At 46.0% G+C, this 19,306-nt stretch overlaps 1 protein-coding gene across 2 annotated transcripts; it reads right to left on the bottom strand.

Annotated features, from left to right (window-relative positions):
- Positions 1-6,522: 6,522 nt before the first annotated feature.
- On the bottom strand, positions 6,523-17,774 carry LOC141436398 (lysosomal aspartic protease-like). Of its 2 annotated transcripts, none has more exons than XM_074099351.1 (10): positions 17,593-17,774; positions 17,422-17,503; positions 16,840-16,969; positions 14,763-14,886; positions 12,542-12,660; positions 11,484-11,593; positions 10,497-10,583; positions 9,888-10,050; positions 8,872-9,078; positions 6,523-8,056 (listed from the first exon to the last, which is right to left on the bottom strand). In XM_074099351.1, the coding sequence occupies exons 2-10, from the start codon at positions 17,481-17,483 to the stop codon at positions 7,895-7,897; spliced, it is 1,164 nt and encodes a 387-aa protein (XP_073955452.1). In that variant the 5' UTR covers positions 17,484-17,503; positions 17,593-17,774; the 3' UTR covers positions 6,523-7,894. The 2 variants fall into 2 exon arrangements, with proteins under 2 accessions (XP_073955452.1, XP_073955453.1); XM_074099352.1 differs by having other exon boundaries at positions 6,523-8,047.
- Positions 17,775-19,306: the final 1,532 nt, after the last annotated feature.

The following is a 19,306-nucleotide window of genomic DNA, read 5'->3' as shown; positions in this document are numbered from 1 at the left end:
GCCGGAAGAAGAACGCGGCCGACGACGACCGACCCGGTGATGACGAATCCGGCGACGACGAACTCGGTGACGACGAACCCGGCGATGACGAGCCTGACGGCAAAGCACCGGAGGAGACGGAGAAGCTGAACGGACTGACCGCGTCTCCGGGCAGCGAGTCCCGCAGTACGACGAGTCGGAGCCCGAGCCCGAGCTGGCGTTGGCGGCCGGGGGGGAGGAGCGGGGGGCGCCGCGACCGAGAAGATGACCGAGTCCATCAGCGAGACGAGGACGAGCGCTCGTACACGCCCTGCCTGGACGAGCACCACGCGCGGGAGTCGCCGCCGCCGTCGCCCCGCGCCTCGCCCCGCGCCTCGCCCCGCGCCTCGCCGCCCGCGCCGCTGGGCACGGAGCCCGTGTCGGAGGACGAGGCGCGCGGGCGTGTTCAGCGACTCGCCGCCGCGCGCCGACGAGCGCCGCCGCAAGAAGCCCGCCAAGCGCGACAAGACCAAGAAGGACGCTCCGGCCTTCCAAAGCTCAGCAAGCAGGGCCGCGAGCGCGCCTACCGCGACAAGGAGCGCCGCCGCCGCTCCGCGTCCGCCTCGCCCGCCTCGCCCGCTCCCCGCGCTCCCCGCGCTCCCCGCGCCGCCGCGACAAGCGCAAGGACCTGGAGCGCTACGACGTGCGCAGCGTCGTCACCGAGAAGCGCAAGTACAAGGACCCGTTCGGCCGCGACGTGTCCCCCGCCTGCGCCGCGCGCGCCCGCGCTCGCGCCGCCCTCCCCCGCGAGCGCACGCCCTCCCCGCGCGCCTCCCCGCCGCGCCGCCGCAAGCGCCGCCCCTCCGCCTCCCGCGCCCGCCGCGCCGCGAGCCCTCCCCGCGCCGCAAGCGCCGCCGCAGCGCCGCGCGCAGCCCCAAGCCGCCAAGCCCGCCAAGAAGAAGAAGCGCGCCCGCTCCTCGCCGCCCGCCGCGCCGCGCCCGCCCCCGCCCCCGCCCCCGCCCCGCGCCGCCGCGCCGACCGCCGCAAGACGCCCAAGCGCAAGCGCAAGCGGCGCAGCCCCAGCCGCTCGCCGTCCGCGTCGCCCGCGCCCGCGCCCGCGGCCCCCCGCGCCTGGTCGCCGCTGTCCGTGGACTCGCGGCTGCTGTCGCCGCGCACGCCGCCGCACGCCGCCGCCGCCCGCGCGCGCCCCTCCCGCGCCGCCCGCGCCACAAGCGCGGCAAGGACCAGGCGGCGCCCAGCAAGGAGGTGTTCACCTCCGGAGACAACATCCTCGTCAGCGTCAGCTTCGCGGAGCAGCAGCGGGCCGCCGCGCCGCCCGAGCGCCGCAAGCACGCGCGCCGCGACAAGGGGCGCCGCCGCCGCCGCGCCGCGCCCGCCCCACAGACGCCGCCGCCAAGCCGGTCGCCATCATCGACCTGGAGCGCTCGCCCTTCCGCGAGCTGACGCCCTCGCCCAAGAACGTGATCGTGCTCAGCGACAGCGACCACGGCGAGCCGCCGCGCCCGCGCCGCCCGCGCCCGACCCGGCGCCCGCCTTCGCCGTCGGGCCCAAGACGCCGCCCGAGCCGGCCGCCGCCGCGCGCCGCGCCCGTCAAGTTCGCGCTGCCGCCAAGCCCGGCGCGGCGCCGCGCGCGCCCAACCCGCTGCGCGAGGAGGAGCCCTCGGAGGCGGCGCCGGGCCGGGGCCGGGGCCGGCCACGCCGCCCGCGCCCGACTCGCCCGACGCGTACGACCCGTTCGAGCCGACGCGCTCGCCGTCCCTGTCGCCGTCGTCCGCGGCGCGCGCCGCCTCGCCCGAGCCGCCCAGCATGACGCTGGAGGCGGCGCAGCGCACCAACATGTCGGCCGACGACGTGCTGGCGCGCCGCCCGCTCGAGCCCATCGAGAAGGTCATGGCGCTGCTGCAGTCCACGCGCGACGAGGCGCCCGACCCGCCGCCGCCGCCCGCCGCGCCCGCGCCGCCCGCCACGCCCGCGCCCGCGCCCGCCGCCGCGCCCGCGCCCGCCCCGCGCACGCCCCCGCGCGCGCGTCTCGCTGCCCGAGGCGCCGCGCGCGCAGCCCAAGCTGTTCCTGGCCAAGCCGAGCCCGATCAAGTCCAACCCGATCAAGCCGATGCAGGCCACCAAGATCGCGCTGCTGCCGCTGCCGCGGCGCGACGACGGCGGCGACTCGCCCTACTCGCCGGGCTCCAGCGACTTCGGCGACCTGTTCTCGCCGCCGGCGCACGCGCAGAAGCGCGACGCCTTCGACTCGCTGTTCGCCGCCAAGCCGCGCCGCCGCACCAAGCCGCACGCCGCCGCCAAGGTGCCCGTCAAGTTCAACCGGAAGAAAGGTGACCGTCCCTCCTTGTAGTCAAGGTGTTCTGTTCGTTCTCGCATATCGGCTCGTATGTTAATGGTGTCGTGTTTTGTGTGCGGACAGGCAAGACGCAAGTGGGCGTGCGACTGGACGACGACAGCCTCAAGATCCTGGACGAGCTGCCGAGCTCCGCCGTCGAGATGCAAGTCAAGAGCAAGGTCGGTCATGCTACACCCTTATACACATATACACACGCGCGCTCGTGCTTCGTAACTTGCAATATTTGAGATATATCCTAATTTTACTTGCCAATTTTTAGGCAATGATTTTGGAAAATGTTTTTGATATGGAAGCAATCTTGAAAATAACAAAATTTTATTTTAGAATAGAATATACATACATTTCACATGTCAAGACGGCGCCCCACTTCATTAAAAAGACAGTATAGATCAATTACCCAATAATTTTTTCCCCGATATTTAAATTCCCGTTCGCATTAATTCCCATTCGCGTTTTTCCCCATTTTCTTTATTTGCGACCAATAGATAATTTTCTCACACGATTAATTTCTACTCTTTCTTTTCGCAACACGCATCTACGCATTTTTTTATACCAATCAGGATCATTCGCATCCATATATTTTACCGTAAGCAAAAGTACTTACGCACGTGGCGTCCCAGAGCAATCACTTTCCCTTTCAAATCAAGCCATCAGGTCTTTTGCCATCTGATTGGCTAAGACCAGGAGGCTCCAACACGCAAGGGACGCCAGCTGACACCAGAGCCCTGCGGACGATATCATTCAGAGCGTGATGCCGCGGAAATCTCCCCGCACAGTGACAACAAGTCACAGCGTGCTTGGTGCCCGCTGCTCTCCACCATCGTGCCGCAAATGCATAATATGTTGCCGCAGATGAATAGAATTGATTTATTTGGTTTATTTTAGTTCCTCTCTTTAAATGTATTCAATTAAAAACAGTCCTATACTTAATAAACTTACCTACTTAAAATAAAAAACTTACATAAAATAAAAATAACCTAAAACTAAAACAAATTACATAAAGAGTACTCCTTAGGCAAGGTCCCGAAGATACTGGCAGCGTTTCCTCTGAATAGCTAGGCTAATTCTTTGTCCGAGGAAGCTGCCAGCTCTTCGGTCACCTGTGATGTCTACTGATCTTTTCGAAATTTCTTTAAAAAGTTTAAAGCGCTAGTACCCCACGGAACAGAAGGGTCTCGACACCGTTCCTCTCTTTTATGTTATTATTTGAAACAAAGTTTCACAAAATTATCTGACACTCCATAAAAGATTCCGTAGCAAAATTTCTAAGTATGATATTCCTAAAGACAATACTGCTAAAATCAAAATTCACAATGTACAAATTTCCTAAAGATACATGTCCGAAGTTCAGTTGATCCACGTTTAAAATGGCTAATGTATTTAGTAATGTACAAGCGGCTAGTACAAAAAAATCCTAACGACGTTTATCCTACGTTATAGTTATATATACGATATAACGTGAGAAAGTCAATAGAGTTCCACTGGGCGGAGCTCCTATATCTGTGTAATTTGGGCCTTCACCCCTGACGCAGTATCAACATAACCTAGACCTATTTTACCTAAACATAACAATCTAGATTGTCCAGTCAAGACCTATAATTTGGGTTCCATAGTTAACTAGGACTGCCATGTCTGTCCGTCCGCGGCTAAGCTCAGAAACCGTTAGTACTAGAAAGCTGTAATTTGACATGAATATACATATCAATCACGCCGAAAGTGGTATAAATGAAACAAAAAAAAAATTTTAGGGTACTTCCCATAGACGTAAAGTGGGGGTGATTTTTTTTTTCTCGACCGACCCTATAGTGTGGGGTATCGTTGGATAGGTATTTTAAAACGATTGGAGGGGTTGCTAAGACGATGATGTCGATGATGTATATGACATATTTCTTTTTTTGCATATTTTTTTTTCCTAAAGCACTTTTGGTCTAAAATTATTTAGTCTAAAATTTTAATTACTAAAATGCTAAATCCATAATATTGTTAGATCTATTTATTATTTAGTCTAATATTCAATGTCCTAAAATTAAAATACCGACAGTATTTAAGGTTTTTGAAGATAAAAGAATGAATGTATGATACTTGGATAGGCGGATCAGGGTGCGGTGCGGAGCCCCCGCAATATAGAATACCCAGGTAACATGATTGCTCAACTATAGGTTTGGTTAGTATTATGTCAAGGCGCAACTTTTAGCTCTGCGGTCGACTTCGCTTCAGAGTTGTTTTTAATTTCCAGACATAAAATTAGTGGCATTGGAATAAGAATTTTAACCTATGATACATTCGACAAATCAATTTTGTACCATACAAAAGTTATACTAAACAATTTTTTGACCAATAAATGTTATGAAAAATAATCGACATTTCAATCTTTCGACGAAACGTTGTTGTGCAAAAAATTATGTTGCGAAAAAATTGTATGCAAAACAATTTTCGACCAGTCGATTTAGGCCCCTTCTGCTGTTTGGGTATAATGTTGCCAATTTATAACATTTTTGTAACGTGTGTGTCGTGTGGTCTGCGGCAGTTCCTGAAGAAGCTGAACCGGCAGGAGCGCGTTGTGGAGGAGGTCAAGCTGGTGCTCAAGCCCCACTACACCAGGAAACGAGTCTCCAAAGAGGACTACAAGGACATCCTGCGGCGCGCCGTGCCCAAGGTACCCACACCGGCCGACCGGCCCACCAGCACACCACTCGCTTACATATAGGTAGTGCCACGACACTTGAGCGAATCATTTACACACAAAGGTGAATGAATGACTTAATGTCAAAATCCTGCTGTCATCACATGACATGTTCTTGTGTGCGTGACCTCAACTCTAGTGGCACTACCTATATTTTGAAGGCGTGTCTAACTATATTTCCTATATCGAAAATACAAACTGAGACATGGATGCACAGAAAAACCAGAAAAAAAGACCAGCACTGGGAATCGAACCCAGGTCCTCAGCAATCCGTGCTGCGTGCTATAACCCCTACACCACTGCTGGACAGGAATCTAAACAAGAATTTTTCCTAAGCATATATTGCTTATTTCTACTATGCTACTTAAGCAGCAGCACTAGCGACATCTATGTAGCGTCGACAGACGTCACACTCTTTCAGAACCAACCGCTCACCCAGACAAGAGATGTCGCTAATAAGCAATCAAATTATGATTGGTTTTTTGGAGTTTTTTAGTCCCAGTGCTGGTCTCTTTTTCTGGTTTTTCTGTGCATCCATGTCTCAGTTCGTATTTTCGATATGGTTTCACGGGATACCCGTAAAAGTAACAAATTTGGAGTTGAAATAAAAAATACAAAAAGACTCCAAAAAACCAATCATATATTTCCTATCTCTGCCTTGTAATTTGGGGTGAAAATAAATCTTTATTTAGGGATAGTCAAATTGACACGTTCAGTGCCGAGCACCCGACAGACGATCGGGTTCTCTGTTCACAGGCAGTATTCGCTACAAAGCAAAAAAACGCTGCCACTGGTTAAGAGTGTAGCGCGCAACAAAAAAGGAATTAGCGAAATCGGTCCAGCCGTTCGCGAGTTTTGCGCTTAGCGACACATTTTTAATTTATATTCGGGCAATCTGAATGTGGTAAAATGTTTGCAGATCTGCCACAACAAGAGCGGCGAGATCAACCCGTCCAAGATCCAGGCGCTGGTGGAGGCCTACGTCAAAAAGGCGCGCAAGAAGCACAAGCTGGGGCTCGCGTAGCGGCCCGGCGCCGCCGCCGCCCGCCGCGCACCGCACTGTTTATCATAGACAATGTATTTCTACGTAAGCAATTATTTAATGAATGAGTAAGACCGACGCCCGTGTGAAGTGATCATGTGTACTAGATGAATTCGTTATTTAACTGTCGGCGAGCTCGCTGGCGATGGTTTTGATTGATCGTTAATTTAATAATAAATATATTTTAGTTCGATGGAGTATTACTATTGGATAGTGCGGGACTCCGGCGCCGCGCGCGATATACATACTGTAAATAATATGTACATAATGAATTGGAGTGAAATTAACTATTTTATTTACTGACACGCGGAAATCGCTCGCTGTAGATACCTCGTAGACATTACTAGATAAGTTGGCCGCGGAGGCCGGGCCGCCGCCGCGCCGTAGCGACAGCGACAGCGACGATACATGATCATGGTTTTGTGGTGTAGTTTATAACGATTTTAATAAATAAAAGATCGATTTAACATAATCAAAATATTTATTTCGTAGATGTATTAAAAAATAAAAAAGGAATCTACCTACTGATTTGTGAGATACTGGGTGTCATGGCCAGCTCGAGTTATATCGTTACGGCAAAAACAATATATTATGTATAATTTAATATCCATATAACTGTCACAGAGAACAAATTGAATAAAATTGCTCAGACGTATTCTAAATCTATAAAAGCAAACCCTATCCTTTCCTAGCCTAGCAAATTCCGTGTTTATATGTTTATTGATGTACATAGAGCTACAACAGATTCCACAAATACATAATTAATTAAGTTCAGTCGCTAACTGCCATTGACTAAACATTTTTATTCCTGCTACGTCATGAGAAAGCTCTGAACAGTCTTCTCACTAAAAAAAATTGCTCTATTATGGAATCCAAGCCGAAGCGTACATGTTGTCCAAGACATTGCTAGCAGCGTCCTAACGAGAGCACAGTGCAGGCGTCTCGGCGTGCCGCAGCGCTAGCTTTTCACAATTAGAAACCTTCCGTATAACAGACCTGGCTTTCAAATACACAACTTTCTTCCATTACGACATGCAAATACCATATACCTTATCAAGTGAGATGCCTAATTAAGCGGCAATTACACTGCGTCGTTCACCTAATGCGTCGTCTTTACGTTAGTCTGTCCGTCTACTGCGGCGGCCATATAAGCGGTGGCAGCGGCCGACTACCGTATTCTTTACACTTTTGCGGTCGCCGCATGCAGCATGCGGCGAACAATTCAGTGTAATTGCCGCTTTAGTTAACTGAACTGAACTTGATCATCTACTTCAGGCCGGAGACAAGAATATAAGAATGATAAAAATTTACTAAGTTTAGAAAGCTGCCGTCTCCCGCGAAACAATAATTCAACTTGTCACCAACTCGTTAACAATTCAGCCAGCCTTTACTACTTTACTTCCAACTCCTTGGTCTCGCTGTAACCGTGATAAGTTAGCAAATCAAAGTTCAAACTGATGTTTTCTGTTGTTAATTTTATCATCTGTTTATGTTGTCTTTGGTCTGAGCACAGCACAAAATAAAGAATTGTTGTTTTCAATTCCACTCTACATTAAAAAAAAATCGTATCCTAGCACCCTATAAGTTACTTTACATTTAAAAACGTGGCGGTGTTTGTGGAAGGTACAGTTGCAACAAGCATGCCGCGTCTCAGCACGGACTGCGATCAAACGCGAGCGGTTTAGCGCGCCGTCCCTCTTCTGGGTATGACTTGAGAAGGAGATGGCGCGGTACAACCGTTTGCGTTTAATCGCAGCGCGAAGCCTCAGATAGGCAAGGACATGTGGAGTAGGGAGCAGGCAGCAGGGGGCAGGAGGCAGCGGGGGGCGGCGGTTTAGACGGCGGGCGCGAACCCGAGGCGCTTGTTGGCGACGTCGAACTCGGTGTAGTAGCGGCCGATGAACACGTCGCCGAGGATCCAGAGCGGGCCGGCGGGCGGCGGCACGTCCAGCCCCATGAAGCCCGACAGGCAGACCGTCTTGCCCATCTGCGACACCTGCCAGGTAGTTAGTGCGGTCAATGAGAAACGCCAACGCTCCAACCATCACCCGACATGCAGTGTACAGTAACACAACACAATCCAAGCGTTTAGGAAGGCGCTAGGCGCTCGCGATCGCATTTACCGTCTCTTTCTACTCGTCCGCGTTTGCCAGAAAGAAATGGTCAAAGCGATTGTTGTTTCGAGTGCGTTAGAGAATATGGCCTCTGTAGTAAGTAAATTAAACTGAATGGGTGAATATGATGATAATGATGAATCACTGGATGAACGGGTCACGGACAATGAAGTCGTCACGTAGGTTTTGAGACACTACTACAGTTTACATACAAGTAGTTTGTATGGAACTGTCAAGCTTGAACCCGAGCACGTATCGGACGCCCGCGATCGAGTTTACTATCTCTTTCTATTTTGATGAAAAAAAAACTCTTAAAGAAGTGGTGAAAACAATTGTAATTTCGTTACATTACATTTTTTCAGCAAATGGCCATATGACAGATCTTTATTATAGAATTTGTTTGAGAAATTGAACCAATTACAATCCAACAAGTTTGGTTACTTGTAAACAATACAATAAAACATAAGTTTAAATTTTGCAAATTGAAGTTTGCCAATATTTTTTAGTAAGTATGTATTTCATTCATTTGTCATACGATTTGGCGCCAAAATGGAAATAGTGTGTCACGTCTGCATAAATGTAATGCGAGAAAAAAATCGTGCAATGAGTTTTTTATGACTTATGATGTTAAGTCAACAAGAAAGTAACGCGTGCCGTGTGTGTGTGTGTGTGTGTGTGTGCGTGTGTGTGTACTCACGCGCAGCACGTAGTCGGCCCCGTCGAGCGGGAAGTCGACCCCGGCGATGGTGAAGGTGACGCGCGGCAGGCGCGGGATGAGCGAGCAGTCGATGGAGTACTGGCCGAAGGCGAGCGGCGTCGCGCCCAGCGCCTTGTTCAGCGCCTGCACCTCGGCCAGCGGGCCGCCGATCAGGGACGTGCCCGTGTCCGCGATGGCCTCGCACCCCTGACACACACCGACACAACAAACCTTTATCACCAATGTGTCATGAACCAATAGAAACGCTTCGATTTGCCTATCGTCGTTCAGCACAGCTCTAGCGGTAATTGAACACGTCAGCAAAAGGTCTTGTGAATTATGCATCCCCTTTGAAATCATTCTTAAAAATTCCAAAGGCAACTGCAGATTGCAAACTGCAGCAAGTAGCGATTGTATGAAATGACTCTAAATATGTGTCCACTGTGTCTAGAGCCTAGTACCGGTTAGTCAGGTTGGACTACGAAGCTTGGTGCCCGGGGTTTGATCCCCAGTCAAATACGATAGTTTGTGTATAAATAACCATTATATATATACCTATACATATATATAACCATGTTCATCTATTATCTAGTACACCATAGTAGAAGCTTTGCTTAGTTCGGGTTTATACAAATTGATGTCAATCGTCGGATGTAACGAAGGTTTCTTGACAGGCGAAAAATATCGTGAACTTTTGCATTTACAAACTTAGTAGTGTGGGGGGAGACGCTCCAATAGAGAGATCTCTCTGCAGGCAGGTGTTATGCCAGGGGGGGGGGGAGGGACCGAAGTCCGAAGGACGAGCGTCGGTAGTTGTCAAGCGTCCGAGTTGTGAAACTTTGATAGCGCGATGTAGAACACGGTTGGAGTTGCTATATGTGCTTACTAGATGGCGTTAGGATTTCTACGGTTATCAAATTTTCAATTTTATTTCTGGGGTAGTCTTTTTTCGCTTTAGAGGCCTGAACTGTTTTTGGCTCCCTCGAGGGTTCTAGAAGTAGTAGCGGAGCACTCACGTTAGCGCAGAAGGCGTGGTCGGCGCCGGCGACGGAGATGCCGCCGACGCGGAACTGCCAGTAGGCGGCGCGGTCCACGGGCACGTACGTGAAGTTCCCGCGGTAGTGCGCCGGGTCCGACCCGCCCAGGATCATCTCGCCGCCCACCGCCGCCGCCGGGTCCCTGCGCACACGCAGCGCTGCTATGTTACATTCTCGACCAAAATACACTCAGACATTTACAAAGTTAACTGGATAAGTACTTCACAATTATTTCAAGATATAACTCTAATAAAAAACGCATTATTTAAGTTGTTAAATCAGGATTTCCCAACCGAGGTGGCACGCCCCCCAAGGGGGGCGAAGAGAAATGTCAGGGGGTCGTAATAGGTAGCGTAGATAAACTAACTGTTCCGAACTTAACTTAAGGGCGACATTAAAATATTATTTTTAATTCGGGGTGGCTCGGCGAAATAAAACTTGGGAAAACATGCTCTAAACGAAATTAAAATTAAAAAATATATCTCAGCAATTAAAGATTCTTTGAAATAAAGGAACAGTTTAAGCGATTGAGTTGTGTCATACATAACAAATAACTGTTTATAGGTGAGGGCTGTTTGTTACTGTCACCTGTTGAGGTAGAAGGAGAAGACCGGCGCCACCTGCTGCTGCGCCACCATGTTGTCGAACACCGGCGGCACGTGCTCCACGGAGATGCTGCCGCAAACACATACATATATACATTATATTACCTAGCACATTATTAACACTTAGCTAAGCTATCTTATCTTATCGTTAGGGGTCCTTGCGGATACACTTCGACCCGTAGGGATCTTTTGTGTAGCTAAGCTAACAACCAAGGAAAATATTCTATTATGGCTCATGTGGAACCTTTTAATAATCAATTTCACTATGATTTCCCAGACAACAGTACGAGATATCAACATGACATTAGTAGCACAAGAGTTCCACCTTGGGTCAAGATTCAATTTGTTCGACTGTAGGTACCTCAAATATTAAGGTATGCCTTCATGCTCGGCCGGCATGCTAACCGTGTATCAGTTAACTGGCAGCACACGCGTGTTATTGCCTCCATACACTGACTGACTTAGAGCAGTCGAGACCAACCGCACGGTAGCAGTCGTGTTCGGACGGAACAGGACAGCAGGACAGCTCCCATTCAGTCAGTGACGAAGGCCGACGACCGACCGGTCTGTACACAACGCGCGCTTTTTGTGGCCGCTTCCTATCATTATCAAAACAACAGAAGGTAATCTCTGACTAATCTTATGACCAGTAAAGCACCATCAGCTAAACATGTGGTCTACCGCTCTAAGGCCGTTTGCATGTCATAAAACAATGTTCGACTTGAGCGACAAATTCACTTAAAAGGAAGTTTAAAAATGTATAAACGGACTCATTATTCAAGCATTTATAATCGAAAATGTCATCAAATTCTACAGCCCTTTAAAAAAAATGTGACCACGAAAATGAGGCGGATGGAACGCTCGAATAATGACCCAGATCACTTGTTTAGTTGACCGTAGATAGATAGAGATGACAGCCGCCAGCACCCCAGCCAGTCAGTTTAGCGGAGGGGGGGGATGGGTCACTGACCTGCTGAAGGCCATCCCGAGGATGCCGTCGAACTTGGCGGCGACGAAGGCCAGGCCGGGCTCCGCCAGCGCCTCCGCGAACGTCTGCGCGCGCACCGTCACGCCGCCCACCTACCAAACACAAACGCGACGTCCACAAACTTATGTACGCTCAGTCTAACTAAAGGAACTCCCTTTATTTATAGGCCCTTCAATTACACTACGTCATAGGACCATTCTTGATAAAACTTCTCCAATGGTCATTATATCTGTGATTTTTTATTTGCCTTTGCAAAAATAATATACAAGTATGTTTCTCGAACGGATTAATATAATAAAAAATGTATATTATTTTTTTATTAGCAGTACACTTGCTCGACGAAATCGTAAGTTTTTTTTATGTAACCTGCAATATGTCCCAATGTTGGGCAAAGGCCTCCCCTTTCTTCCGTCACTCTTAGGGGAGATTATTTAAAAACGATAAAATATCAGGATCTTCTGACGGGATTCGAACCCGCACCTCCTGTGATTTATGGTGTCCTACTAAATGAACCACCATGGAATCCGACATCCTAACTCGTCCACTTTCTGATATCGTCCATATCCCATTTTGTCTACATTCCTATTTCGACCACAGTGCCAACTCGTCCACTTTCTTTTATAGACCACAGTACTACTTGTTCAGCAGAGCCAACTCGTCCACGTTTACCAGACGTTGTCTCACAGAGATGATCAATCTAAGCGTTTAAATAGCAAAATATCCCGAGAGAGTAATTTGGAAAAAAGCCCCTTTTCAATAATCATTTATAGAGATTTATATTAGTCTGGATAATGAACGATTCAATAATGTTGACGAGTTGGCACTGTGGTCTAAATTGGAATGTTGACGTGTTAGCACTGTATTCGAAAAAATAATGTTGACGAGTTGGTACTGTGGCCCACGTAAGAAAGCGGACAAGATAGGAAAGTGACGATGTAGGAATGTTGGCGAATCAGAACAGTAGACTGTATGAGAATGAGGACGATTTAAGTGGACTATTCCCGGCTGATGATGATGATGAAAAGGTATAGTAAACTGACGGTGACGGTGTCGGTGGAGAGGAACCCGGACAGCGAGCCGGAGCCGTAGTGGATGGCGAACTCCGTGCCGTTGGCCGTGTACGTGGACGACTTGCTGCTATCGTACTTGTTGTGCAGCACTGCAACACAGAACACACCCTTTAGTGCACAAAATGATTGACCTTCAAATTGTTTATGTGTAGTGTGTATGTTTTGTTATTTTATTGCGGATTGCGAATAAATGTATCCATTATACCTAACGTTGCCACACCTGATCGTCTAATCTGGACCTATTACCGCAAACGTCAAAAGTACTACAATTCTATATAATTCTCACTTTTTATATGGAAAAGTTAATAATTATGTAGGCAACAGCAAAAACAAATTGAACTTTCACTCATACCACATATTTATTTCTTGGTTTGCAAACAGATACAACACTATAAAACTTACAATATAATCTTATTGCATAATGTAATAACAGTGTTTATCCAATTATAGGCAAACACATCATGCATGCATAACATTAATAATTCGTTAACCGAGCGCAGCGACGGCGAGCGTGCTCCTGCCTCACTATTTATATAAAACGAACTTCCTGACACTGGGAAAATAAAAGAAATGCATACTTAAAGCGAATAAAGTCATTCGACTACTTAGCTACTTATATACAATTTCAGGAACTTAGCTAACAGAAAATTTAGCACCAAGAACTAGTTCCCAACCCCACTCCTATATTTATAGAGGAACATTCTGTACTTATTCAATGAGATAGATAAGAGGTCAACTTTTGTTTGTTTAAACACTTTATTATGCTCTTGACATATTCTATGGAGAATACTATGAGATCCTAAATTAGTTCGGTAAGATCTTAAAGCGAACGGCCGGAAGTTAATTATTCGAGAATTCTGCCCGGGGACCGTTTAGCCGATTTGTTTTAGGATTTGGGGACAATCTATGCAACCGTTCAAAATTTTGTACAGTAAAATAATAATATTGTATTGCACTGTTTATTTGACGCACTCTTGGCGTGCCCACTGAAACCCAGCTTTATCGCCTTATATATTTTACTGCTCATAATGAATACTTGTAGCAAATATTTAGAACGTAACGCAGGAAGTTACCTACTTGTACTCGTAACATTAATAGGTTTTAAACAATGCAAGTAAATTTATTGCCATACTTTACCGAAGCTGCGCGCGCGTCAGTAAATAGCAGACGCTTTTTGTATCGATGGCCATAAAACGGTCGGTAGCGACGTTAATGAAATATTAATTTAACGTAATCAGTTAAATGTGTATTTATTTTATTGCAGTTAACCATAGCCAGGCTTATCTACGGCCGTAAAGCCGCAACGCCGGGCAACGATCCCGTATCGCTAAACATGTACACTACACCAGATATATGTATTAGAAATAATGTAACTTTATTAAAAGATGCATTCGGAAGTCTACGATACAGATGAACAGGTATTTATTTCACGTCCCTCGCGCGGGCACTCGTAAACAAGTGCAGGGACAAAATCAAATTTTGAACAGTCTCTTTTCAAACATAATAATGTAGGTTTTTTAAGGCTATTAATTAGTAAACAATTGCAAAATTCAAATATAAAACTATTTTAACTTTCAATTAACTGTGAAAGATTTTGAAAATAGCTAAAAGTTAGTCACTTAATTTAGTTAACAAGTGACGTCACAAATATCAGTATTGCCATACAAAATATATAGAGGGCATCGAATCGCGTTTTGAGAGCTCATGAAAAGCATGTCAATGAGGGCTATCGTTTTTTGTCTTTGTAGATGGCGCCACTGTTGTGTGAGGGTTTTAAGTGTGGCTTTCAAAGTCTGTTATTACGAGCGTGAAATCAAAGTTTACATTAAAATCATATTTAATACACCTTAAAACCGTATCATAAAAATATTTTGTTCGGAAAAAAGAGGGAGAGGGCAAAAGTTTCCGAAAGACAAAACCGTCTCAAACCACAGACATTCAATGCCCCGTAACGCATAATTTCCATAATTATTTTCAGGTAATGCAAAATATTCTCAAAATTATTCTAATTATAAATAAACCCGCGTAGCTCACCCAAAAACTATGAGATTAGACATTTCGGAGACCTCACGCTACACTAGCGCCTCTAGCGGCGAATTCATACGCGATAGCCCTCATTGATTGGTGGAGTCAAAAGGTCTATTGCGGTAATTGAGTGCGGGGCGAGGGGCGAGGGGCGCGGGGTACTCACGGCAGGCGATGTTGGTGTAGTGGCACTTCTTGGAGGGCACCCACAGGTTGGAGGAGCCCGTGTCGAACACCACGCGGAACGACTGCGGCGGCGACCCGATGGAGATGGGCCCGTAGTACTGGGCCTGCACACACACACACACACGCGCGCTAGCGTCAGCCCGGCGGCCGCCACGGACACGGTACCTCTCGGTACACTCGCGCCGACCGAGCTGACCAAGACAACTCAAGTACCCAAGATATAAAAAGAGTTTACTGTGTAAATTTATGTTATGATTTTTTTTCTTCTACAGTTTTAAAACTAATCTTTTTAAAGATAATTTACAATTATTCAAATTCTATGGTAACATAAACTTCTGAGTTTTGTAGTGACTATATCCTTCTCGAGCATGCCATTTGCAGTCAATTTATATTTTACTTCTTGATAAATCACAAAAGTACATTAGTTTATTCATAAGCAGCAGGTAGAGAGTAGAGAAGCAAATAATTAGTGAAATAATTGTTTTGAATACTTTCTTCAGAATTCCTTCAGTACTACAACAACAACTAATCTAATGCAGATGCTTTGCTCTGCAGTTCAAATGAAAAAATAATTGTATGCAAATGGATTTGTTGAAAGCAACAAATATAAAAACATACAGACATGTGTATTTCGGTTTTCTCTTTATCCTTGTTTAAATATGAACTCAAACAGGAATAATGTACAATTAAAGACTGATTAGTACCTAAGTATATTAAGATATAAATGTTTATTATATGCACAACAGTGTTATCTGAGAAGGAGGGCTGACGCAACACATATCATGCAGAACACATGCAAGAAAGAATAATATAGGTAGCCATAAACTAAGGTTTATTCAAGATAATTTGGAAGGCAGCAGCAAAAAAAAATTTAAGCTAGAATGATTTCAAGACTTAAAAAGTCATTTCAATGATTTTTTTGCTATTGGAAAGCATTTTCTTACACACAACATTGCTAACACTAGCTACCTCAAGGCATCAAAAGCATTGTCATCTACAGTTCATTGGCACATTTTTGCCAATCAGACAATTAGACTGATAGCTCTGGCATTCATAGCGGAGCGTCGCGCCGCCGGCGACCGTCGACGTCGCGCGAGGTTATCACCTTATCACTATCAGGCGAGCTGTTTACCTCGCACGGATTGATAAGCATGTATGTAAACATGCAATACCAGTTTTGTTTAACTATTGATTGCAGACATTGAAAAAATAAAAATATTGTGATAATAGTGAATTCAAACCACGGTGAGGTGACTTTAAATAATTGAAATATGTTTAAGCTAACAAACAATGAATGCATTCATTAAATGATATTGTAGAAAATGGCATCAAGGAATGGCTCTAAAATTAATTTAGCAGTTAGTTTTACCTTAAGGGGCTGTTTCACCATCCATTGATTAGTGTTAACTGGCGGTTAGGTGTGATGCCGTCTCTATTTGTTTTGTTCGAATAGATGGAGACGGCATCACATTTAACCGTCGGTTAACGCTAATCAATGGATGGTGAAACAGCCCCTTATGTTGTTGATGTAATGTTAAACAAATATACATTATTAGGGCCCGGAATTTTGCGTGCGGCTATTGACACATTGTAGGGAGAGAGCACCGCATTTTATCCGACTAAAAAAGGAGGAGGTTCTATGTTCCAATGTTTGTATATTTTTTTTATGTATGTTCATTGATTACTCAGTCAATTGTGGACCGATTTTCAAAATTCTTTTTTTTATTCAAAAGAGTACTCTTCTGAGGTGGTCCCATTGTCACCAAGTCAAGATCTGATGATGGGATCCTAGGGAGGGCAAACCTTAAAATTTATTATATTTAGTTTTTAATTATTTATATTTTTATTAGATAAATACCTAAAACCTCCAACTTTCCGATGATACATGCTTTTTTCAGCAGTCAATGATGAAAAATATTGAAAAATTTAATCCGTTTACTAACTATAAAGCAATTTAAACGCAAATTATATATAGTTAGTATAACTCTCCCAATACATTATAAATAAATAATATAAAAAATTAAAGATGGAGATGTCATCAAGAAACTGTCTCTTACATCAAGGTAGTTGGAGAGCGGCTCGGGCGCGGGCCCGCGCGGCGACGCGTGACGCAGGCGCGCCGGCGCCAGCTCCGTGCCCACGGCGTGCAGGTGCCGGCGGACCGACTCCATGCGGTACAGCGGCACCCTGCACACACACACACCGTCACACCTTTACAATGATAATATGTATGCTTGAATTGTGCATGAGCTAGCATTCAGTCTGTTGTCAACTCAATAGGAGCAAGGACTCCTTATCATGCTAACTTTCAGCCCACATTGCAGCTCGCTCTCTCTCTCTCTCTCTGGTTGGCTGTAGAAGCCATCAGAGACTAACAGCAAGTGTTCGAAAAAAAAATCGCATTTGTTTCTTACTCTCAGGGGGTGCTCCATTGTTTCGGAAATTCGGAAAATACATATCTTTAATAAACAGACAAAAAATATATCCCGCTTAATGAGAAATCTAGTCCCTTATTAAAGTTTTGATTACAAAACAGTTTGGAGAAGCAGTAGTAGTAGCATATAATTTCTTTCAAATACTGCTAAGTCATTATATCACCTGAAAACATGCGACGCTTCGGTAAACAAGGAGCTACTTACCGCTGGAATCCCGCCACGCAGGTCGCGGCCAGTGCCAGGAAAACTATTGCGAGCTTGCCCATCGTCACGACTCAGCCTCGACCTAACAACAAATTATAAAAACGATCAACGATCAATTTTTTTGTATAGATTCTGGATGACGCAGCAGACCGGGGCGGCGATTTAACTCACCGATAGTGTAATTTTCCTTATAACCGGGTATACGTGCGCGCATTCGTCCGCACGCGACGCAAGTAATTAGATAATTGAATCAAATCGCCGGTTTCTTCGCGTTTATTTGCTTTCTTTCTGTTTGTGAAAATGACAATGACAATCAGCGCGCACACAAAGCGACTGACTGATATGCACACTGACATGACATAAACTGACATTGACGTTACGGTGTTGCCTGGTGCTGCGTTGACATGAATACATATTACACCGTACCGGCGCGGTTTGGGTCGTGCCGTGTCGTGTTGTGAAGGGCACGGTGGACTCATCCGTGGGCTCCGTGGCGATCAATATTTTGACTGAATAAATGCACCATTTACAGTAAATACACTATTCATGTTCTTACTTCATGTTACACTGGATAATCCTAATAAAAAAAATGATAAAAAACACAGTAATTCGGGAAGCAAACTCGTTCGTAAAAGAAAAATAAAAATACTTTAACTCCTCCCGACGTCTACGACCAGCGGGCTACTCCGAAATTCGAAGTTCGTGTCGTCCCGTCCCACTGACGCTTATTACGAGTGAGACGATATCTGAAAAACCAAGCCATTCATTTTGACTAAACCTAAAACCTCATATTCTGAGAGCTAATTAGCTGCCCAATCAGCTATCGATTCGATGGTATATCGTCGACTACGAATGAAATTTTACTTATCGCTAAAAGTCCTCCGAATCATTCGGTCTCTGATCCATCTAAATAAGCTAACCTGTATATTTATAAGTATCCCATCAAAAACATAAATGTGAAATGAGAGCCAAGTCCAATATTATGATATTATAAGTGTCTTGATTGTTGACTAACGACTAAAGAAGTGAGACTAATTGGGTGCCAAGTTCAATGGTCAGTCCTGAAATTTAGGTATTTGTAACAATATAAAATATTTTATAACAACTTAAAATATAATTTCTCTATAATTCCATTGGATATAATGACAACTGGGCAATTTAACAATTGGACATTACGTTCTTGAAATTTTGTCACCTGGACATTCTGACAATTGGCCCAACCTACTCCAGAGGGAAACTAAATGCTACATTATCCATTATGTAGATTTGAGGGTTGAGGAGTTCCGTCCCGCAGAAACGATCCTGGCCGGACCACCAGGATGTCACTACCAGATTATTGTATTGTCACCAGATTTACATGAGCATGTCAAATTTTAAGTCAATACGACTACTGGAAGTGGATCGAATTCAGCTTGCAAGATTTGACCCGCACATACATAGAGACATATAGGTAGAGTCATTCACGATGTCGCGTGCCGTGGTTCTTATTATAATGTCATTAATGACTAATTTTGACAAAATCACGCGTCTTCGTGGATGGCAATATAGGTATACATTGCAAGTTAAATAAAAAATCATCCCAGCCTATATACGTCCCACTGCTGGGCACAGGCCTCCTCTCAGAACAAGAGGGCTTGGGCCATAGTTCCCACGCGGTCCCAGTGCGGATTGGGAACTTCGCACGCACGCTTCGCAGGTTTGTGCAGGTTTCCTCACGATGTTTTCCTTCACCGCAAAGCTCGTGGTAAATTTCAAATGTAATTCCGCACATGAATTTCGAAAAACTCAGAGGTGCGAGCCGGGGTTCGAACCCAGGACCCTCTGCTTGAGAGGCGATAGGTCAAACCACTAGGCCACCACGGCTTCTTAAATAAAAAATAAAAGC

This window comes from Choristoneura fumiferana, chromosome 16, assembly GCF_025370935.1.
Source record: "Choristoneura fumiferana chromosome 16, NRCan_CFum_1, whole genome shotgun sequence".
NCBI lineage: Eukaryota > Metazoa > Arthropoda > Insecta > Lepidoptera > Tortricidae > Choristoneura > Choristoneura fumiferana.
Note: the sequence above shows the minus strand (reverse complement) of the source record. Positions and strands in the feature narration are given on the sequence as shown.